Source organism: Syngnathus typhle, linkage group LG13 (genome assembly GCF_033458585.1).
Source record: "Syngnathus typhle isolate RoL2023-S1 ecotype Sweden linkage group LG13, RoL_Styp_1.0, whole genome shotgun sequence".
NCBI classification, from domain to species: Eukaryota; Metazoa; Chordata; class Actinopteri; order Syngnathiformes; family Syngnathidae; genus Syngnathus; species Syngnathus typhle.
In genome coordinates, this window is record NC_083750.1 from 12,714,314 (window position 1) to 12,732,835 (window position 18,522).

General features: G+C 49.7%; 2 protein-coding genes across 4 annotated transcripts; both read right to left on the bottom strand.

The window, feature by feature from the left end:
• Window positions 1–608: 608 nt before the first annotated feature.
• Window positions 609–6,160, bottom strand: zzz3 (zinc finger, ZZ-type containing 3). Of its 2 annotated transcripts, XM_061296112.1 has the most exons (12): window positions 4,617–6,160; window positions 3,533–3,671; window positions 3,198–3,245; window positions 2,882–3,110; window positions 2,694–2,806; window positions 2,528–2,599; window positions 2,337–2,438; window positions 2,142–2,237; window positions 1,849–2,010; window positions 1,589–1,723; window positions 1,419–1,519; window positions 609–1,307 (listed from the first exon to the last, which is right to left on the bottom strand). In XM_061296112.1, the coding sequence occupies exons 1-12, from the start codon at window positions 6,158–6,160 to the stop codon at window positions 1,163–1,165; spliced, it is 2,886 nt and encodes a 961-aa protein (XP_061152096.1). In that variant the 3' UTR covers window positions 609–1,162. The 2 variants fall into 2 exon arrangements, with proteins under 2 accessions (XP_061152096.1, XP_061152097.1); XM_061296113.1 differs by lacking the exon at window positions 3,198–3,245 and having other exon boundaries at window positions 2,882–3,029.
• usp33 (ubiquitin specific peptidase 33) lies at window positions 5,985–18,519 on the bottom strand. 2 transcript variants are annotated; one of them, XM_061296115.1, is made up of 25 exons: window positions 18,311–18,519; window positions 17,152–17,249; window positions 16,999–17,052; window positions 16,857–16,919; window positions 16,341–16,481; window positions 16,076–16,190; window positions 15,830–15,899; window positions 15,354–15,467; window positions 15,203–15,281; window positions 14,616–15,054; window positions 14,333–14,467; window positions 14,042–14,157; window positions 13,799–13,974; window positions 13,663–13,733; window positions 13,493–13,526; window positions 13,372–13,417; window positions 13,112–13,292; window positions 12,905–13,031; window positions 12,506–12,675; window positions 12,345–12,426; window positions 12,167–12,275; window positions 11,677–11,779; window positions 11,412–11,480; window positions 10,943–11,088; window positions 5,985–6,213 (listed from the first exon to the last, which is right to left on the bottom strand). In XM_061296115.1, exons 2-25 carry the CDS (start codon window positions 17,233–17,235, stop codon window positions 6,175–6,177), a joined length of 2,763 nt encoding a protein of 920 aa, XP_061152099.1. In that variant the 5' UTR covers window positions 17,236–17,249; window positions 18,311–18,519; the 3' UTR covers window positions 5,985–6,174. The 2 variants fall into 2 exon arrangements, with proteins under 2 accessions (XP_061152099.1, XP_061152098.1); XM_061296114.1 differs by lacking the exon at window positions 5,985–6,213 and having other exon boundaries at window positions 9,576–11,088; window positions 14,042–14,202.
• Window positions 18,520–18,522: the final 3 nt, after the last annotated feature.

Consider the following 18,522-nt stretch of genomic DNA (forward strand, 5'->3'; position numbering starts at 1 on the left):
TCATCTCATGTCAAATTAAAACTTCTTCTGAAATAGTTTCTTGTGTGCGATGCTGTTTTTGTCCATTTAAAGCGCAATGACACATTAAAGAAATGACATAAAGTACAAACGAGAACTGGACAAAATTCAGAGTTTTCCCTAGCCAAATTAAATACATTTAAAGGCAATTGCATTGTTTGAATTTCATAAAACGGATTCAACTCGTGTTCATTCATTCATTGAATTGTGCCAAAACAAGTTTCAATTCAATTAACTATGTTTAGAAAGACAGATTATTCTGATAAGTAACATTTAGTACTATTTAAGAGGTTCAACAAGTGGCTGGACTCATCTGTCAATAAGAAACATGGACAGCAAAAGTATTTTCACAAACTTTTTATTTCCACGCGTCTCCTCTAGCATTTTTTGTACATTATTTTATTATTTTCTTAACATAAGAACAGACTTGTTATACACAGATATTTAAGCAGGAGGGGACGGAGGGAGGGAGGGAAGGAGGGAAGGAGGCTTTCCGGGGGGATAGGTGAGAATGGTGTCTAGTCAGCACAAACAAGACCTATGGGCGTGCGTGCGTGCGTGGGCGAGTGAGTGAGTGTGTGTATAAAAACGTGGAGGCACGGAGCACCACCTCAAAATTTTTTTTTCTTTTTTTTTTTTAAATAGCTTAATAAAAATACAATCTTTTTCCATGAGCTTCAACCGAAAGATGACGGACTAAACAATATTTTTTCGTTTTGTATTATTTTCAATGGCACACACACACACACACAACATCTAGCGCCAACTACTGGTCATCATAAACGCTTCACGTGATCCATAGCGGCAAACACTGACGGGTGAGTGTGGTGTGGGAGGGGGGTAAAATAAAAAAACAAAAACCGCTGTGTTGGCATTTGAAATGTGGAAGCGCGACAAAGCGCCACTCTTGACGCGCGGGAATGTGGCCTTCACTTTTTTTTGTTTTGTCTTTTTCTTTAAAATATCCATCGCTGAGGCCCGCCCGGCGGCGACTTGGCCGGCCGGCCACTCGGCGGCAGCGGCGCCGCTCCGCTCCCCCTCCTACGAAGCTGGCGTTCCGGCACGGCTTGAGCGATGGAGCCATGCGCGCTGGAGAGAAAGAAAGAGAACGTGTGCGTGCGGTGGAGCTACTGCCGCTCGTCTGTCATCTGTTGGCCGGGAAGTAGTTGGGATCCAGGTAGTTGTAGCTGGTGCTCTGTGGCAGGCGGTAGTCACGGTCCAGTAAAGTGTCGGGCTGGTACACGGGGTCCAAGTGGTGATTGGGCTTGTGGGTCTCGGTCTTGAACAAGCTGCACCGGGGAACGGAAAAAGGGAGGGCTCAACTCGACTAGTGCTCTGTGAAATACTAAAAGTGACTGTGAGGAGTTCACTTCATGAAGCGCGCATGTCTCGCCACTGACCAGTCTGAGCAGTTGGCGCAGAAATCCACGGTGCTGTCCGGGGGACAATCTTGACAGTGCCAGCGCACACCCTGGATGGGTTCCACGCCGCACACGTCGCACTACACACGCACAGAATGCGGGTGACATACTTTTGAAAGCGCAATGCCGATGGTTGGAAGGCGCGTCACCTTGTATCCCAAGTGTCGCACGCCGGCCTTGTCCTCGCAGAGCTCCTGAACCTTTTGTTTCTTCAGACGCTTCAGCTCCAGCAGCTCTTTGTACTCTGGCAGATGACGCAGGTCCACGGGGATGCCATCGTCGTCCTGGCGACACACCCAAACAAACGATGAAGCGACCACGGTGATCCGGCGCCGCCCGCAGTGTCTACGTATGAAGTCATTGAATCCGATCCGATGAAGAAGAAGAAGAAGAAAGCGCGCAAACCGACCGAGTCGTCGTCGTCTGCGGGGTCGTGCATGGCGCCGTAGAACGCCGCCCGCTCGTCGTCGTCGTCATCGTCATCCATGAAGACGGGAGGCTCGTAGGAGGTGAGGAAGGTGGAGGGCCGGGAGAGGTGTTTGTTGAGGTGGTGCTGCCTCTTGCTGGTCGCCTGGCCAACAAACAACGACAAGCATGCGCTATTTTCCGTGTGTGTGTGTGTGGGGGGGGGGGGGGGGGGGTTGAGGGGGTAGTCTTTCTTTCTTTTTTTAAAGACTAGATGGTGCCAAGGCGTTAGCGTACCTTCTTAGTGTACATGTACAGGTTGGGGGTCCTTCCGGGCACGGGGATTCCAGCTTTTGTCAGTTTAATGAAGTACTTCTGCACCCTGCTAGCAACCTGCAACCATGTCACAGGGAATCAGATCCAACAAATATTCATTGATTCAAATCCATTGGAAGGAATCAATGACTCAAATTTGCAGTCAACTCATTTGACCTGTTTGGCCGTCCGGTTGCCCAACCCGTCTGCGATCTTCTGCCACCTTTTGGACTCCACCTCCTCGGGAGGAAACTTGATAAGCAGCTCTTCCAGTTTCTTCTAACGGGTCCAAAGCCAACACGGAGGACGTGCGACGGTGAGCGACAAGTCTGCCGCACGACTGTGTTCATACGTGTGCTTTTTATTACCTGCTCGTCCGCCGTCCACAGCTGGTTAAAGGTGTCGGGCTTGCTGGAGTGACAAAGCCTACCCCGGATCATCTGTAGACGCAGAGCAACAGCATGTTAAATGGCAGACCCATATAAGAAGGACAGGACTCTTAGGGGATGATGCATTCAGCTGCTTAATTCGGACCTGTGTCTGCCTGCCATTCTCTGGGGCGTCACTAGTGGGGAGTGACGAGTACAAGGTGGAGGCTTCACAGTCTTTCTTGGGCTCGACGGGACTTTTGGGTCGGGCGGGCAAACCTAGGAAGGAAGGAAGGAAGGGGTAAAACCATTTAGAGCATGTGAAAAGGTGTCCATTTTCGACCACTGCCACACCTTTGTCAAAGATGAGCTTGAGCCGCCTGGTTTTCCGTTTCTTGTCGCAGAACTCCCTCTGGAAATCCCCAAGGCCAGAGGTGTACTGCTCCCACGCCAGGTCCGGGAGCTGAACCACACGCTGGGGACACGGCAGTCCCAGAGTCACCTGAAGAAAGCCGCCGAAATGCAACAAGTAGGGCTGGGTGACGTTGAACGAAAATAAACCAGACGTCTTTTCAGATCCCCTCTTGGGTTTGGGAAAAATGACATGAATACGACATTATTCAAAACAAGTTTTCTTTTTTGATCCACGCCTTCGGAGATTTGATGTTACCAAACAAGCTTTGCAAGCGAGTTTTTCGGCGTGATGATTCATTTGCATCTGCCAGACGACACAAAGAGACACATATTGTTTTCAAAGGCTTGACTGCTCCCTCCATGTCTGTTGTCAAAGAATAAAAAGGTGAATACCGAATTGGGACTTTTGTTCAGAAGTAACTTAGCAACAGTGACTGCATTTTGGGAAGTGCACTTCAGTCAGAAGAGGCTTTGAATAACCCACTGCCACTTTGGGAATATTCCAAGCAATAAACACCGATGCAGTAAGTACGCCGGGCCAAAATGGCCAAATTGCTCTCAATCAAACTCCGACCCGTTGATTTGGCTTACCCTCTTCTGCAGCCGCTCCACAAAGGTGATGGGGTCAGCCAGGGCCTCTCTTCGGTGCCGCGCCAACGTCTCCAAGTCCAGGATGGCCTGCGTGCGCTGGGCCTCGAGAACGGCGATGGTCTGCAACAACCTCTGGTAACTGAAAGAACATCATGTGAATGACTCCATTCCAGCTAATGCGTCTCTAGCTAGTAGCAGAACGCTGGCACCGGCTGGCGGCATCAGAGTTTGGCATTTTGCGGGGGTGAGAGAAAGGCGACGCGAGCGGGACTGACTCAAAGGCACGCGTCCGTCTCCGTTAACACGACGTGGCGGGCTCCTCAAACATTCAATATTCAGATAGACGTCCATTTTGGAAGCACAAAAATGGAGGAGATCGGACTACAAAAATGGTACTATAACCCGGGGATCCTCAAACCGTGGGACCAAATAAGAATATCTTGTTAATTCTCACTGTTTCACGAGCAAACAGGGTAGTTACTGGAATGGTGACTTTCCCAGCGCAATTGGACAAAATGAAAACAAGCTCGCACTCCAACCCCAAGTGACACATATGGATGGAGAGTTCCAGTCTCAAAAGGCAGAGTCACGCTTCCTTTAAATGACTCCCAGCTTGTATCGATTGTGGGCTCCATTGAATCTCGTCGCAGAAACTCGATCCGGTTACTTTGCCGCCTGCGCTGAATGTGAAACGAGAGAGAGAGGTTGACGCGGTTGTGTTTTAAAGTCGGCTAGCGTGACCTCCGTAATGTAAACCGAAAGTGAACTTGTTTTTTTAAAATCAACATTCTGCAGGTGCGATGCTTAGTGGGGAGCACTGCTTTTGCCTATTCAATGTGTGAGCCTGAAACCTATTTACACATATTGTCACAAAGCAGACTGCATTGGACGCTAGAGGGTTTCAGGGTATTACGCCGCATTATTTCAATTTTTACCAGCTACAAATCCCATTCAAATCAAGAGCATGGCAGGATTATTTGACAGAGCAGACGAGAAAAAAGGCAACAGTGGAAAGATTAGGCTGAGCGACACGAGCGGGGCGGCAAAGCCAAAGGGAAGGCCAAAGTCCCTTGCACGTACGTACTCTTTGTTATGTTTCAGAGCCAGGTGGTCGGATTCAAAGTAATACACGTCTGGCTCCTCCTCTTCCTCTTCTTCTTCCTCTGCGGCGTGACTGCACACCGCTTCCTTGCCCACGTCTCCGGGCACCACAGGGGCGCCGTCGTCGCGGCCCGTCTCGTCTCCGGGCTCCGCGCGGCCCGTCTCGTGGTGGTCAGGGCGACACAAAGAGTCCGAAGGAGCGAGAAAGTCCTCGTCCATCCCCTCCGACGCCTCCCCGTCCTCCTTCGGGGCGGCGGCGTCTCGAGGTGGAGAGCAGGCCTTGGCCTTGCGGGGCGAAGTCCGCAGGGTGTACCTGTGTTCGTAGAGCTCGGCAAAAGACAGGGCCGTGCGCCCGGGCTCGGCGGGCGGGCTCGTCGCCAGCGGGGGGGTTGTTTCTCCTGAGTTACTGTTGTAGGTGGCGGGGGAAGGCGAAGCGGCGGCGGTGTCCTGCACCGGCGTATGCGGGCGACCATTTCCGTCGCCCTCGCTGTCCATCACCTGCTCCTCGCCGGCCAAACAAAGGGGGTCACCCACCACGTCCACCTCTACGTCCTCCACTTCCTGCTCCCCGGCTACCACCAGCTCAGGCAGCGGATCCTCCGGAGGGGCCGGGGAGAACCAAGCGGGCGGCTCCGCTGAGGCGGCGACCTCCGTGCGCGCCGGACTAGAGTTCGTACAAGGCACCGTGGGGCGGGGAGACGGGGGCGCCTCGGCCCGGCCGCCGTTGAGCAGCGGCGGGTAGCCGACGGCGGAGACCGGGCTCGAAGACTCTTCGGCGAGGTTCTCCGCTGTGTTGTCCCCGAGCCCGTTTGAGGCCTTATGAGCATTGGGGGACTCGGGCGCCCCTTCATGCGCCACCCGGCCATCTTTGGCCAGCTCCCCTTTCTCTTCCTTGAGGACAGGTGAGTCGGGAGCTAAGTCGGAGTTCCGGGCGGGAACGTCTACGCGAGCGTTCCCCTCGCAAGGTTCAGGAAGAGAGACGGGACACTCGGGGCTCCCGGCGTCCTCCTGGCGTTCCCGAGATTCCCCGACTCGGGAACACCGCTTGGCCCTTTTGATTAAAGGAGGAGCATCCGGCACCCCGTTCCCTTGATCGCAATGTTCCGACTTTTGGGGGCTGACGTCGTTTTCCAGACACGAGCCACTCCGTTTGCGAGGACCGGCCAAAAAGTCCTGCTCGCCCGCCGGAGAACTATTACAGTCCTTTAACCGTCCCTCCAACGAGATGTGCCGCTCTGAGTCCTGGACCGACGGGTTGTCAGTGTCCTCTTTCGCATCCTGCTTGGTCTTCTCCTTCTTAGGGTCCGGCTTGGACAGCGGCTTGATGTCCTGTTTGGCCAGCTGCCTGGAGTCCTGGCGGGACTCCTGCCTCTTCTTGGGCGAGCGAGCCCTGGGCAGCGGAGCCACGGCCGACTCTTCCGGCTGGGCGATGCTGCGGTTCCTGAGCGTGCGCCCACAAAAGTTCTCGTCCAATCCATTGAGCCCCACCGATGACCTTGTGACGCGCGAGGAACGGGACGCGGCCATACTACGGCGGCTGCCTACAATCTCCTCATCCTGGTGCGGCGGAACGTGGGCACCTGCAAAGACACACACTACTGTGAATGTAAAATCTGGAGGGTTAGCAATCTATTTGCCTGACTCGACTGCTATGCCGCTAATGACTGCAGCGTGTAATTGGCTGGCCGCTATCGCGCATCTGATGATAGGAATGAAGCAACTCGCAATGGCTGTGTGAAGGAAAGATTTATTTTCGCCCACTTACCCGGCCGGAATGAATACATTCAAGCGAGATGTTAAACGCGTTCAGACAATAAATGAGGTCTGGTGCAGCATTAAAATAAAAGAAATAAGTTGGCGCACAGGGCTGACTGCCTTCAACCAAACATGACGTAAGAAGAGAGTGCCAGGTTAATCCCGCTAATGAATCTAAAAAGCGCCATAAAAAATAAAAGGTGTCGGTCCGGCATTCGAAAGTCACATTGAGTCGTTACAGTGCGGGTCGTAAAAGGAGTTGAAAAGGAGCACATCAATTAGCACCGCGGAGACAGACATGACCATGAAGAGGACACATTCGAGCAGAGAAGACAAAAGCTCGGTGCCATTACTTTTGTACCGCGTTAAATGAACGCCGGCGCTTTGGGATAGCTGGAGATTTTCTTTTATTTTGGAAAGTTTGCATTTCCTCTTTGCGCATCCCTGATAAGACATGCTGTTGACGCCAGTGCTCGTTCGTGGAGAGCATTTTGATTTGGATCTTTCTGCAAGCAGTTTTGTGCATTTGGGCAACTCGCAGCGTCAATCACGGTTTAACGTGCACACATCACTTGCACTCTGCTGATGCCGGTCGGCCAGTCGGCCGGCTGCTGAGACGGCTAACTTGACGCGTCCATGCGTAAAACAGGAAGGAGGCGAAAGGAGCCGACGCTCTACATTCACTTCAACGCAACAAATTAACGAGGCACGCTCGTTAGCTCTTCTCGGGGAGGAAAAGCGATCAGCTCGGTCGAATAAACGCTAACATATCGTTGCAGCCTAGCTCGTAGCAGCAGAGGTAATTAGCTAACAAACGCTGCCTTCCTTCGGTATGTACTCTCCATCCACACTGGAAATAAAGAGCAACATTCTGAGAATCAATTGCTCCCAATGGGAAAACAGTAGGAACCTGTTTCAGGGTCAAATTGACAGCCTTAGAAAACCTTCACAGGATTTCCAAGCATGATAAGGTCAAGCGGGAGGATGCCTTCATTCAGGACTTCCTTTTTAGTTTGAAGTCAGCCTCTTTCACAGAGATCCGGCAACGTTGCATTTACCCAGCCGTGCAGTTTGCACAGAACGCAGCCAAGGGGATGGATACATGGTCGCAGCAGTAGCTCATTAGATTCCTTGAATATTTCAATCGAGTTTTGCTTGATTTCAAAACTAAGGTCTGTATAGACAAATCCCAGATGCTGAACTGAGCTCTATTTTTGCTGGTTGCTTTGCTCAACCTTTTCACTATCGTTCATAAACATTGACAAAGTGGAAACACGATGTTAGTGCCTCATAAACTAACTTTTTGGGGGGAGCTCATTGATTACGTTAGGAATTTGGCACGATTTAAGAGGCTGTATACTGACTGATCATGTCAAACCGCTTTAAAAACATGCATGCCCGGCTTGAAAGTGAAATGCTCGTGTTAGCATTGACAATTTCGTCCAAAAGTCATCAAAGCATGTCATATAAGACAGTGTTAAAGGCAGACAATGTGCACAATTATGCATGAGCACACCTGCCAAACAAGCCAAGAGCGCTGGCTAAAGAAAAACAAGCTAGCAATTTTCGGAGACGTTTGTCCTAAATTTAAAGCCTAGTATGCTTGTTACTTTTGACTCTACTTTCGTCTCCACACTTCCATTGGGGCCTAGCGTCAACGTGACATCCACGGGGTGGCGTGGCGTGCATCCCGAGTACAGGGGCTCGGATCCCCGCGTCCTTGCTTGGCATGTGCAGCAGGAACCGGTTGCTACTCAACCGAGACTGAGGTGTGACCCAAAACTGGAATACAATCCGTTGAGTTAAATAAATAAATAAAAAATCTTAAATATAATACACACAAGTATAGCTTCATATCAAGAGCGCAGCCGGGGGCGGTGGGCGAGCGAGCGAGCTAAATGTTAGCAGTAACTTGACTGCAAAACACCGCTTGGTTAGCGCTTCAATGGGACAAACTCCTCGTTCGAGCCGCGTCTAAATACGGCACGGTGGCGAGCCGTAAACGGCCGAAATGAGTAAAGAGGCTACCTAAGGAGAGTCCGGTGTGGCGGGGCTTCCACGTGAATCCATTCGACTCGAGAAGCGTCTCTGCTAGGCTAGGCGAGTTGATAAAACCGGTAGGGAGAATCGTGGCAGTCTGCCTGTAGCTAAGCGTTAGCCACACTAGCTTAGCCGATTGTTCCGCTCCCAACTTTGCCGTTTAATTTGCAAACGGCGGCGGTCGTTCACAAACAGTCCGGCCGTTTGTGTTGTCCCCCCTCCAGACAATAGAAACGCTCCGTAGTCTGGTTCAACATTTGCGGAGCCTTCAAAAGAATGTAGCACGTACCTCACTTCCGTACGGTGACTGCACGCTCGCTCGCAGCCATGTTTTTTACAGTGCAGCCGAGCGCTCCGGCTCCGGCTCGAGCTCGGGCTCGGGTGTGCGAGTACACTGAGGCGAGGGCGACATTCGCTTGCCGCACTCGGCAACATGTTTGGCTTCTGGTGGCCTTGAAATGCTTTCTAAACTACAGCAAATGTGGATCACAAGCATTATGATGACTTCGTAGGAAAAAGCCTTCATGTTGTGACTGCTTGCTTGCTTTTGGTTGGACTCATCAAGAGTTGCTTTGGAGCAACTTTTTATGAACAAAAGACTTTTGGGATCTTCTACCAATGTGCATTTGAAGCATTGCTTTCCTTTTGAGAGGTTTCTACTTCCCATTGTACTTTCCCTAGCTATGATTCTCAGCTAGAGCCTTGCATGCAATTGAATCTCACTCAGTCAGTGTGTGCTGTTTTTATTTTGGCAGATTTCTACTTCCTGTTCCCGATCCCATCATAGGACTCCATTCTGACCAACCTTTTGTAAACAAAGCTCATTCATCAACACTTGATTCTTTTTTCATCACCAGTGATGTCTCATTTGAAACACCAAGTGCCATTACTGATTGGTATGAATAAAGCACTATGATTTTGATCCGTGTCTGGAGTTGCGCTCGGCTTGTTTTGAAGGTCTCCCTTCGCCAACACACGTTTCAAATGATCATTGTGGCCTGAAGAAGCCTGATCATTTCAATCAATCGTGTTGGAGGAGGGAGACGTGTTGGACAGCGGCCCTCGGTTGAGCTACTCCTTTTTCATCAAGAGGAATGTGGGCAAGATTCATTTATGTTGTGGATTAATCAAGATGAGCACACATTCATCAGGATTTCATCCATGTTTTGTTTTTTCTTTTATTGTGCGAGGCATCAAAAAAGAAAATCCGAATTGGTCTTACTGACTAACGGTCCATCGGTTAACACATACGGCATCCGATATGCAAAACAATGTCCTCGATTAATGCTGCCGATTACTACTTACTATACTGCGGTGTTGTGTCTAGCTAGGATAGCTCGTGCACAGTTAGGAGTTGTGAGATTTCAATGTTAAAAGCATGCATTCGTATTTCACGATGTATATACAAAAGAAAACAACTAACATTCTTGTCCGTGATAAATAAGCAAGTGCTGAATCTTAACCGACATACACCATTATTACATTCAAACATCCGCATGCCCCTTTGTGCGTCAAAACAGCGATTCTCAACCGGTGGAAGCAAAAGGCTACGTAAACGACACGGTTGTCGTTTGGTGCTGCTGTTTTGGTTAGCGACAGTTGTGGTGAGCTCAATTGGCAAGAGATTTTGGATAGATTCTTGGGCTCTCAGGTACGAATGTCTACTCAGTAATTTGCCCAAATCTAAAGACAAGAGGGCGACACGGAATACAGCTTTTTTTTTTGTGACTATTTTGATCCCCATGAAAAGGGGTGCTTTTCTTTTTTTTTTAAATTGAGCCTGCCCAAGCCAGTTTTCCCGCAAGCAGAATTCGCAAGGACACATTCCCGGAATCGGACAGGGGACTCTGCCAATTGGGCTTGTTACCAGGGCAAGTACTTGCCAAAACCTCACTTGTGAATTCATTCAAATCCGAAGCAGGTATCCAAAACAGATGGGCGCAGCTCTTCTGTCTACCTCATGAGAGTGGGGCAAAGTGAGGCATGGAATGCTATCGAATGATGACAATTTCAAGAGAAAAGAAGCCACCAGGCCAGTTGAGAAGCGCTGCTCTGTACCACAAAACACTCGACAATGAATTCCTGAGACTCGTCTGTCCCTTCATAACCTTAAGATGTCCGTCGGTGGAAGTGCTATAGTACAAGTGTCATGAACACTTGCTACATGTGCTCATTTGGTCAAAATAAAATGGCATTCCGTGTCATTTTTTTTTTTTTTTTTGTGGTTGTTATCTAGCCGCACACATTTAAAATAGTGACACGAGACAACTGCAGTGCTAATAGAAACATATACACATTTGTACAATACGACAAAGTTTGGATTCCCTTTTCGGAGCAGACTGTCGCATAAGCAGATAATGTTGGCGTCTTTTTTTTTTTTTTTTTTGCCTGAATGTGTTTCCAATCCAAGTGCAAAAAAAAAAAAAGGCCTTGTTGATTTTATCTTGTTTGCTCATTCTCTGTCTGCTTTTTTTTTTTTTTTTTTTTTTTTTTTTAAAGCGAGCGCGTCTCCACCTCGATCTTTTCCTCTGACTGGTGCGAGGCGTCTGCTTCCTGGTGGCCGGCAACCACACTGGGCCGCACGGTCACCAGCGGTCCGCCGCCGTAGATGGCGTGCAGGAAGTTCCACGTCTCCTCGGAGATCTGGCCCGAGTCGGCGCCTGCCGAGACACGGAGAAGCAATGTTAATGAGTTGCAAATTCTTGTGCTCGAGGGCCATGTCGGATTTTTAAAATGAACACATAGGCCTGGTCATGTAAAACTCATTGAAATGGCTTTAAAAGTGTCACTTGTATCAGAAAGTTCAAATGTGACTTGAAACATTGCCTGATCAGTTAACAAAGGTGTTATGCTGATCAATATTTCCTAAAGGCTAAAACAAAACGAAAAAAGAGTAAGTCAACCACTTTTGTAGAAGTTCCACCATATTGTCACAAGTGAAGAGACATTACATTGAGAAAACATTCCACATGACTTTTTGTACCTGGTTTGAGAGTTAAATGGCCAGTCTTGTTCACTGCTATCTTGGAATTCTCAATGGGTCCTGGTGGATCTGGAAAAAGAGAAAGACCTCAATGAGTGTCAAAGGTTGTTGTCGTGCACGGGAAGCTAAGAACAAGCCGTTTCACGCTTCTGTGTCATTTTTGACACGTCTTCTTTTTGTGGCTGACACATCCAGCGACTGATTGGGACAACTTTGCATCTTCTTTGCGATGACTCATTTGTGTCACACTCCAACATCCACTTACTGTTGTCTTTCCCTTTGACAAAACCCTCCCACTCGCGGAACCACTGCATGCTGATGCAGTATATGACCACCGGAGACTCCTCATCCTGGAAGGCCTTGTTCAGCTGCGGAGAGAGCAAACGTGGAGGTAGGAGTGAGCGAGCGAGCGAGCAGTGGGAAGGAAGAAGAGGCGGTGGCGGGGGATTTCACGCAGAATAAATCAAGTGACCGAGTGAAACTACATCCATCAGCTTCTTTGCCGTCATGACATGACATTCTGAACACACTTCTGTGAAATGAAGCAGGTTGCGTTCTTGATGCCAAGGCAGCTGCAGCCATCCGTCGGGTTGCATTAATAATGAGGCTTTCATCGGCTTTACACCTCTCGTCCCCCTCTTGGGTGATGAAGACAAAACGGAGGCTCCAAATCAACCCCCATACAATGTTAATGGCGCCGACATCATAAAATGAGCCATTCCATTGACAAGGCGGTGGACGGGGAGACAACTTACTCGGACAAACATGTCCAGCTCTGACTTGCGCCGCTTCTCCAGCTTCTCCACCTCAATCTGACACGTGTTGCAGACGTACAGGTGATTGACGGCGGGTCCTCCCCCGTACCTTCGTAGACAACCATAGCCATTAAGTTGCCGGGGGAACGACGAGAGCGGCCGAGACCAGTCGGCGTACCTGCCGTACAGGTGGTCCCACACCTTCTGTGGGACCATTACAGCCAGCTCTTCAATGTAGGCCGCTTTGTTGGGCGGAACACCTGACACGGTGGGAAAGAGACACTCAGGGAAAACAGATCTTGTCGCACAAAATGTCGAATTATAAATGTGTCACGGTACCCCCGTGCGAGCAGAGGAAATCGTCATTGGAAATGGGCCCCGGCTCAGCGAAGGTCTTGAACTTGTTGAGCCATTGGCGGGAAATGTAGAACTGCAGTAGGCTGGGCTCCATCATGTTGAGCAAGCTCGACACCCGATTTCGCTCCTTCACGGCGTCCTCGTTGCTCTTCCTTTGGGGAGCGAGTAGACACAATGTGCTGTTTGTTATCCAGTGCCAGAGTGACATTCAACTACCGGAAGTTTGAAATCTTCTCATAAGACACTTCTCTAACATCTGTGCCTTTATGTCTGACAGTTATGGACAGGTTTGAACCAGATTGGGGGGCCCACTGACTTGGAGATAGATAGATGTCGGTTGCAATGTTATGCATGCAAGGTTTAGTTAGTGTGTTGGCTTACTTGTAGAAGAGCACATAAGCCTCAGCGTTCTGAACGCAAGACTCTGACACCTCAGTCACGCTTTGGTCATCAAACTCATACCAGAGATTGTTGATGTCGTTCCTGCAGTATGCAATGTAGTGGCCACCTGCAGAAGGAAGGGAAGAGGTGGTGAGACCATCACAAGCACGTTTCCAGCAGCGCCCGCCCGCCCGCCCGCCCACTCACTGCTGGCGGTGCCGTGGTGGCAGATGACTGACAGCAGGTCGTAGTTGGCAGTCTGCGTGGAGCTGTCCTTGGCTAAGAAGGGCTGCAAGTCCAGACCCTCCAAAGGAAAGGAGACGTGGGTTCCGATTTTGGTGGAGAACATCAGCTCATGCCTGAAGCGTTTCAGGTGGATACACAGAATCTAGAAGAAAAGACATTCATTTCAATCAAGAGCCTGAGCTTCAAGGCTGAGCTTCTTTGTGATGTCAAGAGGGGGATACCTCTGGCAAACTTTGCATTTTGCAAAACTTGACTCCATTTCGTAACCTTGAGGGGGGATGACAAACATCAATAAAAACCCTTCCAACGTTCATGGAAAAAAAAAAACTTAAAGGAACTTACTTCTTGCATTTTTCGCAGCTGTACATGTTGTCGCCTAGAAAATCACACCACAAATCAAAGACATACCCAATGAGGTCAATCCCGGAAATGATTATCCCCATGCCGAAAATAATCAGCAGCAGCAGCAGCAGCAGCAGCAGCAGCAGCAGCAGCAGCAGCAGCTCGCTTACCTTTCAGCTCATCCCTGGCAAAGAAAGCGGCGAGGCAATCTTGTAGCGTGACCACCGGACCCCAGAACCAGCTGGAAATAGGAGCCCACAAGTTGGATGACACCTGCTCCAGTGTAAATAGCAAATGTGGACGCACCTCTTGATGTATTCCATGACAAATGCAATCCAGCCCTGCGGCGCGTACGCTTCCCCGCAAGAGCCGGCGGCTTTCACCAAGGATGTCTGGTGGGTAGCAGAGTGCAGTTTGGCCAGGTCTTCTTTCCCCGGGATGGGTAAGGAGATGTCCTGGAAGTTCTCCAGCGTGACCGACACCTGATGGTAAGTGAGTGAGTGGTCAATGAGCCTGTGCGCCCATGTAAGTGGAGATGATAACACTGACCCGATCGCAGGTGAGGCACTGCACCGAGCTCACAATAGTCCCGTCAAACACGTCCGAGATGACGCTGCGGTACCTCCTTTGGCACTTGGTCTTGGCCGGGGAGAACGTGCTCATCGCTGCGGACAGGCGGCGAGAGGACACACGCCATAAGAATGAGTGAGCTCCGTCCACAAATGTCCGTTGAAGGAAAAATGAAACAAGCAGAATACTAACAACCAATGAAGAATGACAACTGCTGTCCAGTAGCAGCCAGTCAAAGTGATATTTGTTGCGAGGAAACTTATCATTTACCTTTCTTATGTGCATTGTTGAGACTGGGCCACACAGAGGAAGTTTTGGGCGGGCTGCTGGACATTTTGTGGCCCTCCATAGGGACTGGACTTTGTGGTCTTGTGAGGTTGGACATTTGGATGTCTGGAAAAGACTCTGAAGGAGGAGGAGAGCGAGAGAGGGAGAGAGAGAGGGATGCCAAATGTTAAGCTGCCAGTGCTTTTTGCCCAATGCTGTGTTTTCTAACCACAAGCTGAAGGGCAGGTGTGTGATATCATGACATCAATTTGGATTTTCTCCTTACCCGATGTCCTGCTTTGCGTCTTAATGTGTCCCTGACTGCTGATAATGGGCGTGGTCTCAGTGGTGGTGTCCACCTCTTTGTCCATGTCCGCCACTGCGTTCTCCCCGCTGCGGTAGATGTCGTTAATCATGTTCTTCTCCTTCTGCCACTCCCTGTTGGCCTGAAGGTCGTCCTGCTCGGGAATCAGCATCTCCGCCTCGTTGTCGACGACGACAGCGGGCGCGCCCGCGTGCGCTGCTTCGCCGTCGGCCCGATCGCTGCACCCGCACGACTCGCAGGACTGAAAGTCGCTGTCCGACTGGTTGTGGTTATCTTCCCTGGACGGGCCGCCTTCCACCGTGCCGCCGCCGCCGCCAGACGGCTCGTACGGCTCGGGCAGCATCTCCTTCAGCTCTTCGTGCAGCTGGTCCATCAGGCAGCGCAGAAACTCCTGTGAGTCCTGCGGGACGGAACAGTTTGAAAATCACAACGTATTACTGGGTGATGCATTAAGCCACGAGGAATGTTCCATGACGTCACAACCCAATGTTGACATCAAGGCCACTCCGTTCTCACGCCTATGAAGAAGAAAGAAACATCACACACACCTGTTGAGAGTATCCTCGGAACATTGGGTTGATGGATTTGATTCCCTGGAACAGATTAGTCGGCACCACGTAGGATGGTCTGCAATGACGCCACAGACATGAAGTTTGGGCACCGGGTATTTGTTTTCAACAAGAGGAACAAGTTGCCTACCTGTTCTTATGCCACAGGTCAGACACAAGTTTCTGGTAGCTCTTGCAGAGCGCCGGCTTCTTGTCCGTTCTCACCAAACCGCCACACTCCAAGAAGAACTGTGTCAACGGCGGGCTGTGACAAAAGGACACTTGGTCACGGTCGGACGGACGGACTCTAAGAGAAATACACTGCTCCTCCCCAAAAAATAAATACCGTTATTAAAGGAAAGCACAGAGCATTCCCACTCGCTTGAGGAAAGTGATTTCGTTCACAAATTCACGCCCAGCTTTTCCATGAGCACAAATGCGGCAGAGGAGCTTTGCTGTTTGCTACAAAACTTTGTTGTTATTTTAGTGGCCAATCGTAAAGGGTGGGCCCAATAAACAAATACGAGCCCGCAGGGTGTGACAAATTGGGCTTCTTTTATAACGGCAACATTCTTGCGTGCAGGGAAAGCAAAATCAAGTGGCATTGTCACGTCAAAGATGGCACACCAGTTGGACAGGGCTTGAAGAGCGGCATTCATGTAGCACGAGTTGCCGATGTTCTTCAGTCCGGTCAAGCCTGGGAAGGGAAACGGGAGTGCAGTTAAGCAAACGATCAGAAACACAAGTGGCTGGCCCTAAGTCACTGTCAAGGAATTGATTAAAAAAAAATGATTTCATATCTCAATATTGGCTTTTGCAGACAGAGCAAAAGTGGCTCATGTCTCTTGTCTCAACACAGCGGGGCTTACTTACCACGAGCACGCATGTCATCTTCTTCCTCCGTCTCCATGTCCAGATCTTCGCAAACACTGTTGGGCGTCACGCGGAGAGAGGTGGGGCTCGCAGGAGAAGAGGCTTTATTGTTACCCTTCAGTGAGTTACACGCAAACCAAAATCAATGGTTAGTTATCTGGACAAGAGGGAAAAACATTGTTACGTAAGAGAGAAATGATAAGATAAAGAAAGTCGTGCGAATCGAAATGATAAGAGGACAGCAGGGGTGGCGGGCGCCATGTACCTGCTGGGAGGAGGCCAGAGGCTTGCTGTTAGACTGCGGGGGCTGAGGGACTAGTTTACGCTCCAAGAAGACCTCCTTGCCACAGGCATAACACCACACTCGCAGGGTGGTCAGGTTGACCGTCAGGTTGTGGCTGCTCTCCTGCATTGCAGCCACAAGCACATCAAAAGTTTGATTTATCTGAGACACACCCAAAAAGTGTTGGAGTAAGCCATTTTGGAAGTAGCTGACAACGATAAGAGTCATTTGTATTTTGGAGACGAGAGTGACTTGAGGGGGGGGACATTCGTTTGTATTTTGGCGACGAGTGTGAGTCGGGGGGGGGGGGGGGGTCACCCGCCCGTGTGCATTATTGATGGACGCTGCATTAGCGGTCGGTCACACAGCAGCAGGGAAAGAGGCCCAGACAACAAAGAAAGAGTCCGTCCGTCTAAATGATTCACTATGGCAGACATGTTTAAGCGCTTTGATATGTGGCGTTCTTGGGCCATGTAAGGGGCACCTTTTCAGTCTCACCTGCGAGTGTCCGGTGCTGTGATCCACGTGGGACTCTCCGCAGCCAACGTATGCACAGCCATTCTAGTAACACAGAAATACAACCCATGTCTTTTTCCTTCCTACATTTGACGGGCTTTTCGCTCTCACTCTTTTGTCTTACCTCCAAACAAGCCCACAAATTTGGTCCCCCAACTTTACAGTCTTGACATTGGCCCTGGAGATACGGCATGCATATTAGCATCGATGTTGTGTTCAGACCAGAACACATCAGGTATTGTCATAATAGAAAAAAGAAACAAACGGACGGACTCACATGAGATTTGTGAATGAGCTCCTCCTTGGTGATCTCCCCCACACAGTCCAGGTGGGGGCAGTCGCAGCTGGGGGCCGGTGACATTGCTCACCCAACAGCTGTTAAATGGGGAGGGGGCAGAAAGTCACTTCCTCTTTCACAAGAATACAATCGTTTGGAATATCATCTACATCTCGATGACGGAGCAGTTTTAATGCAACGTACGTTTGACTTCTTGAGCATTTTGGTGAACATGAACACTTTAGTGTTACATTGTCACTAGAGTCTGCTCAAATCCTAATGGGTTTCCAAAGGCACGTTCAGTCGCAAGACTGTTTGACCGATTCAGAAGCAACGTTTTCTCATTAAAGGAGTGTTTCTCATACAGCATGTCTGGTATGTTTGTTGGTATCCCCATTGATTTCATCTGAAGATTATTCAAAGTGTGCAAAATCGGTACATAAGGGGCTGAGATGGCAAACTAGGGCGGGGCACTCATAATTGATCAATACAACCAATAGTGCAGACAACAATCCACAAGCACCACTTGATTATTGCCTTTATTTAGCAAGGCGTTGCGTCGTCGATGGTGCGTGTGTGTGTATGTGTGTGTGTGTGTGTGTGTGTGTGTGTGTGTGTGTGTGTGTGTGTGTGTGTGTGTGTGTGTGTGTGTGTGTGTGTGTGTGTACGTCCACATTCGGGTCTACTGTACGTTACAATTTGACAGATGCTGTAAAAAGATACACGTTAACTGCAGCCCGTTGGCGCACGTTGACATAAAAAAAGGTTGGCTTTGCATGTTTTCTGTATAAATAGGCAATAGAATATTACATGTAGATACATGTACGTAATGTTGGCCTATGGAGATGAGCTGTCAGAAGCAGGCGAGGCTTCTTTTTTTTTGACAGCGCAGTTAGCACTTAGCATTAGCATCAATCTGACACATTTCAGGATGTAATTTGAAGAATAAATGGCAACACACACACGAACACGATGGTGTAAAAATATAAAGTGCGTGAATTTAATTTACGCCAGTGAAACGAGATGATGCTTAGCTCTCCGTTAGCATGAAGCTAACGTTAGCCTGATAGCGTTGCGGAACGAAGCGAAAGCCGACAATCCCCCCACGGGGAATCCAAAACTAAAACCACGCCCGGCGGCGATTTATGTCGGCGCTTACCTTTACGATCAACGTCAGCGGTGCTACCAACGTCGTTATATTCCACGTAAGTCTAAACGTTCGCGTTGGATGTGCTGTTACCGTTTTCGTTTGGAACGTTTAAACGCCCCGTTCTGGGTGGTTGCTAACGTTACAGGCAGTCTTGACCATCAAAGAACACGGAGTGGGTACAAGAGAGAAATCGTCTTTCGTTTCCGCTTTCCACTCGAGGC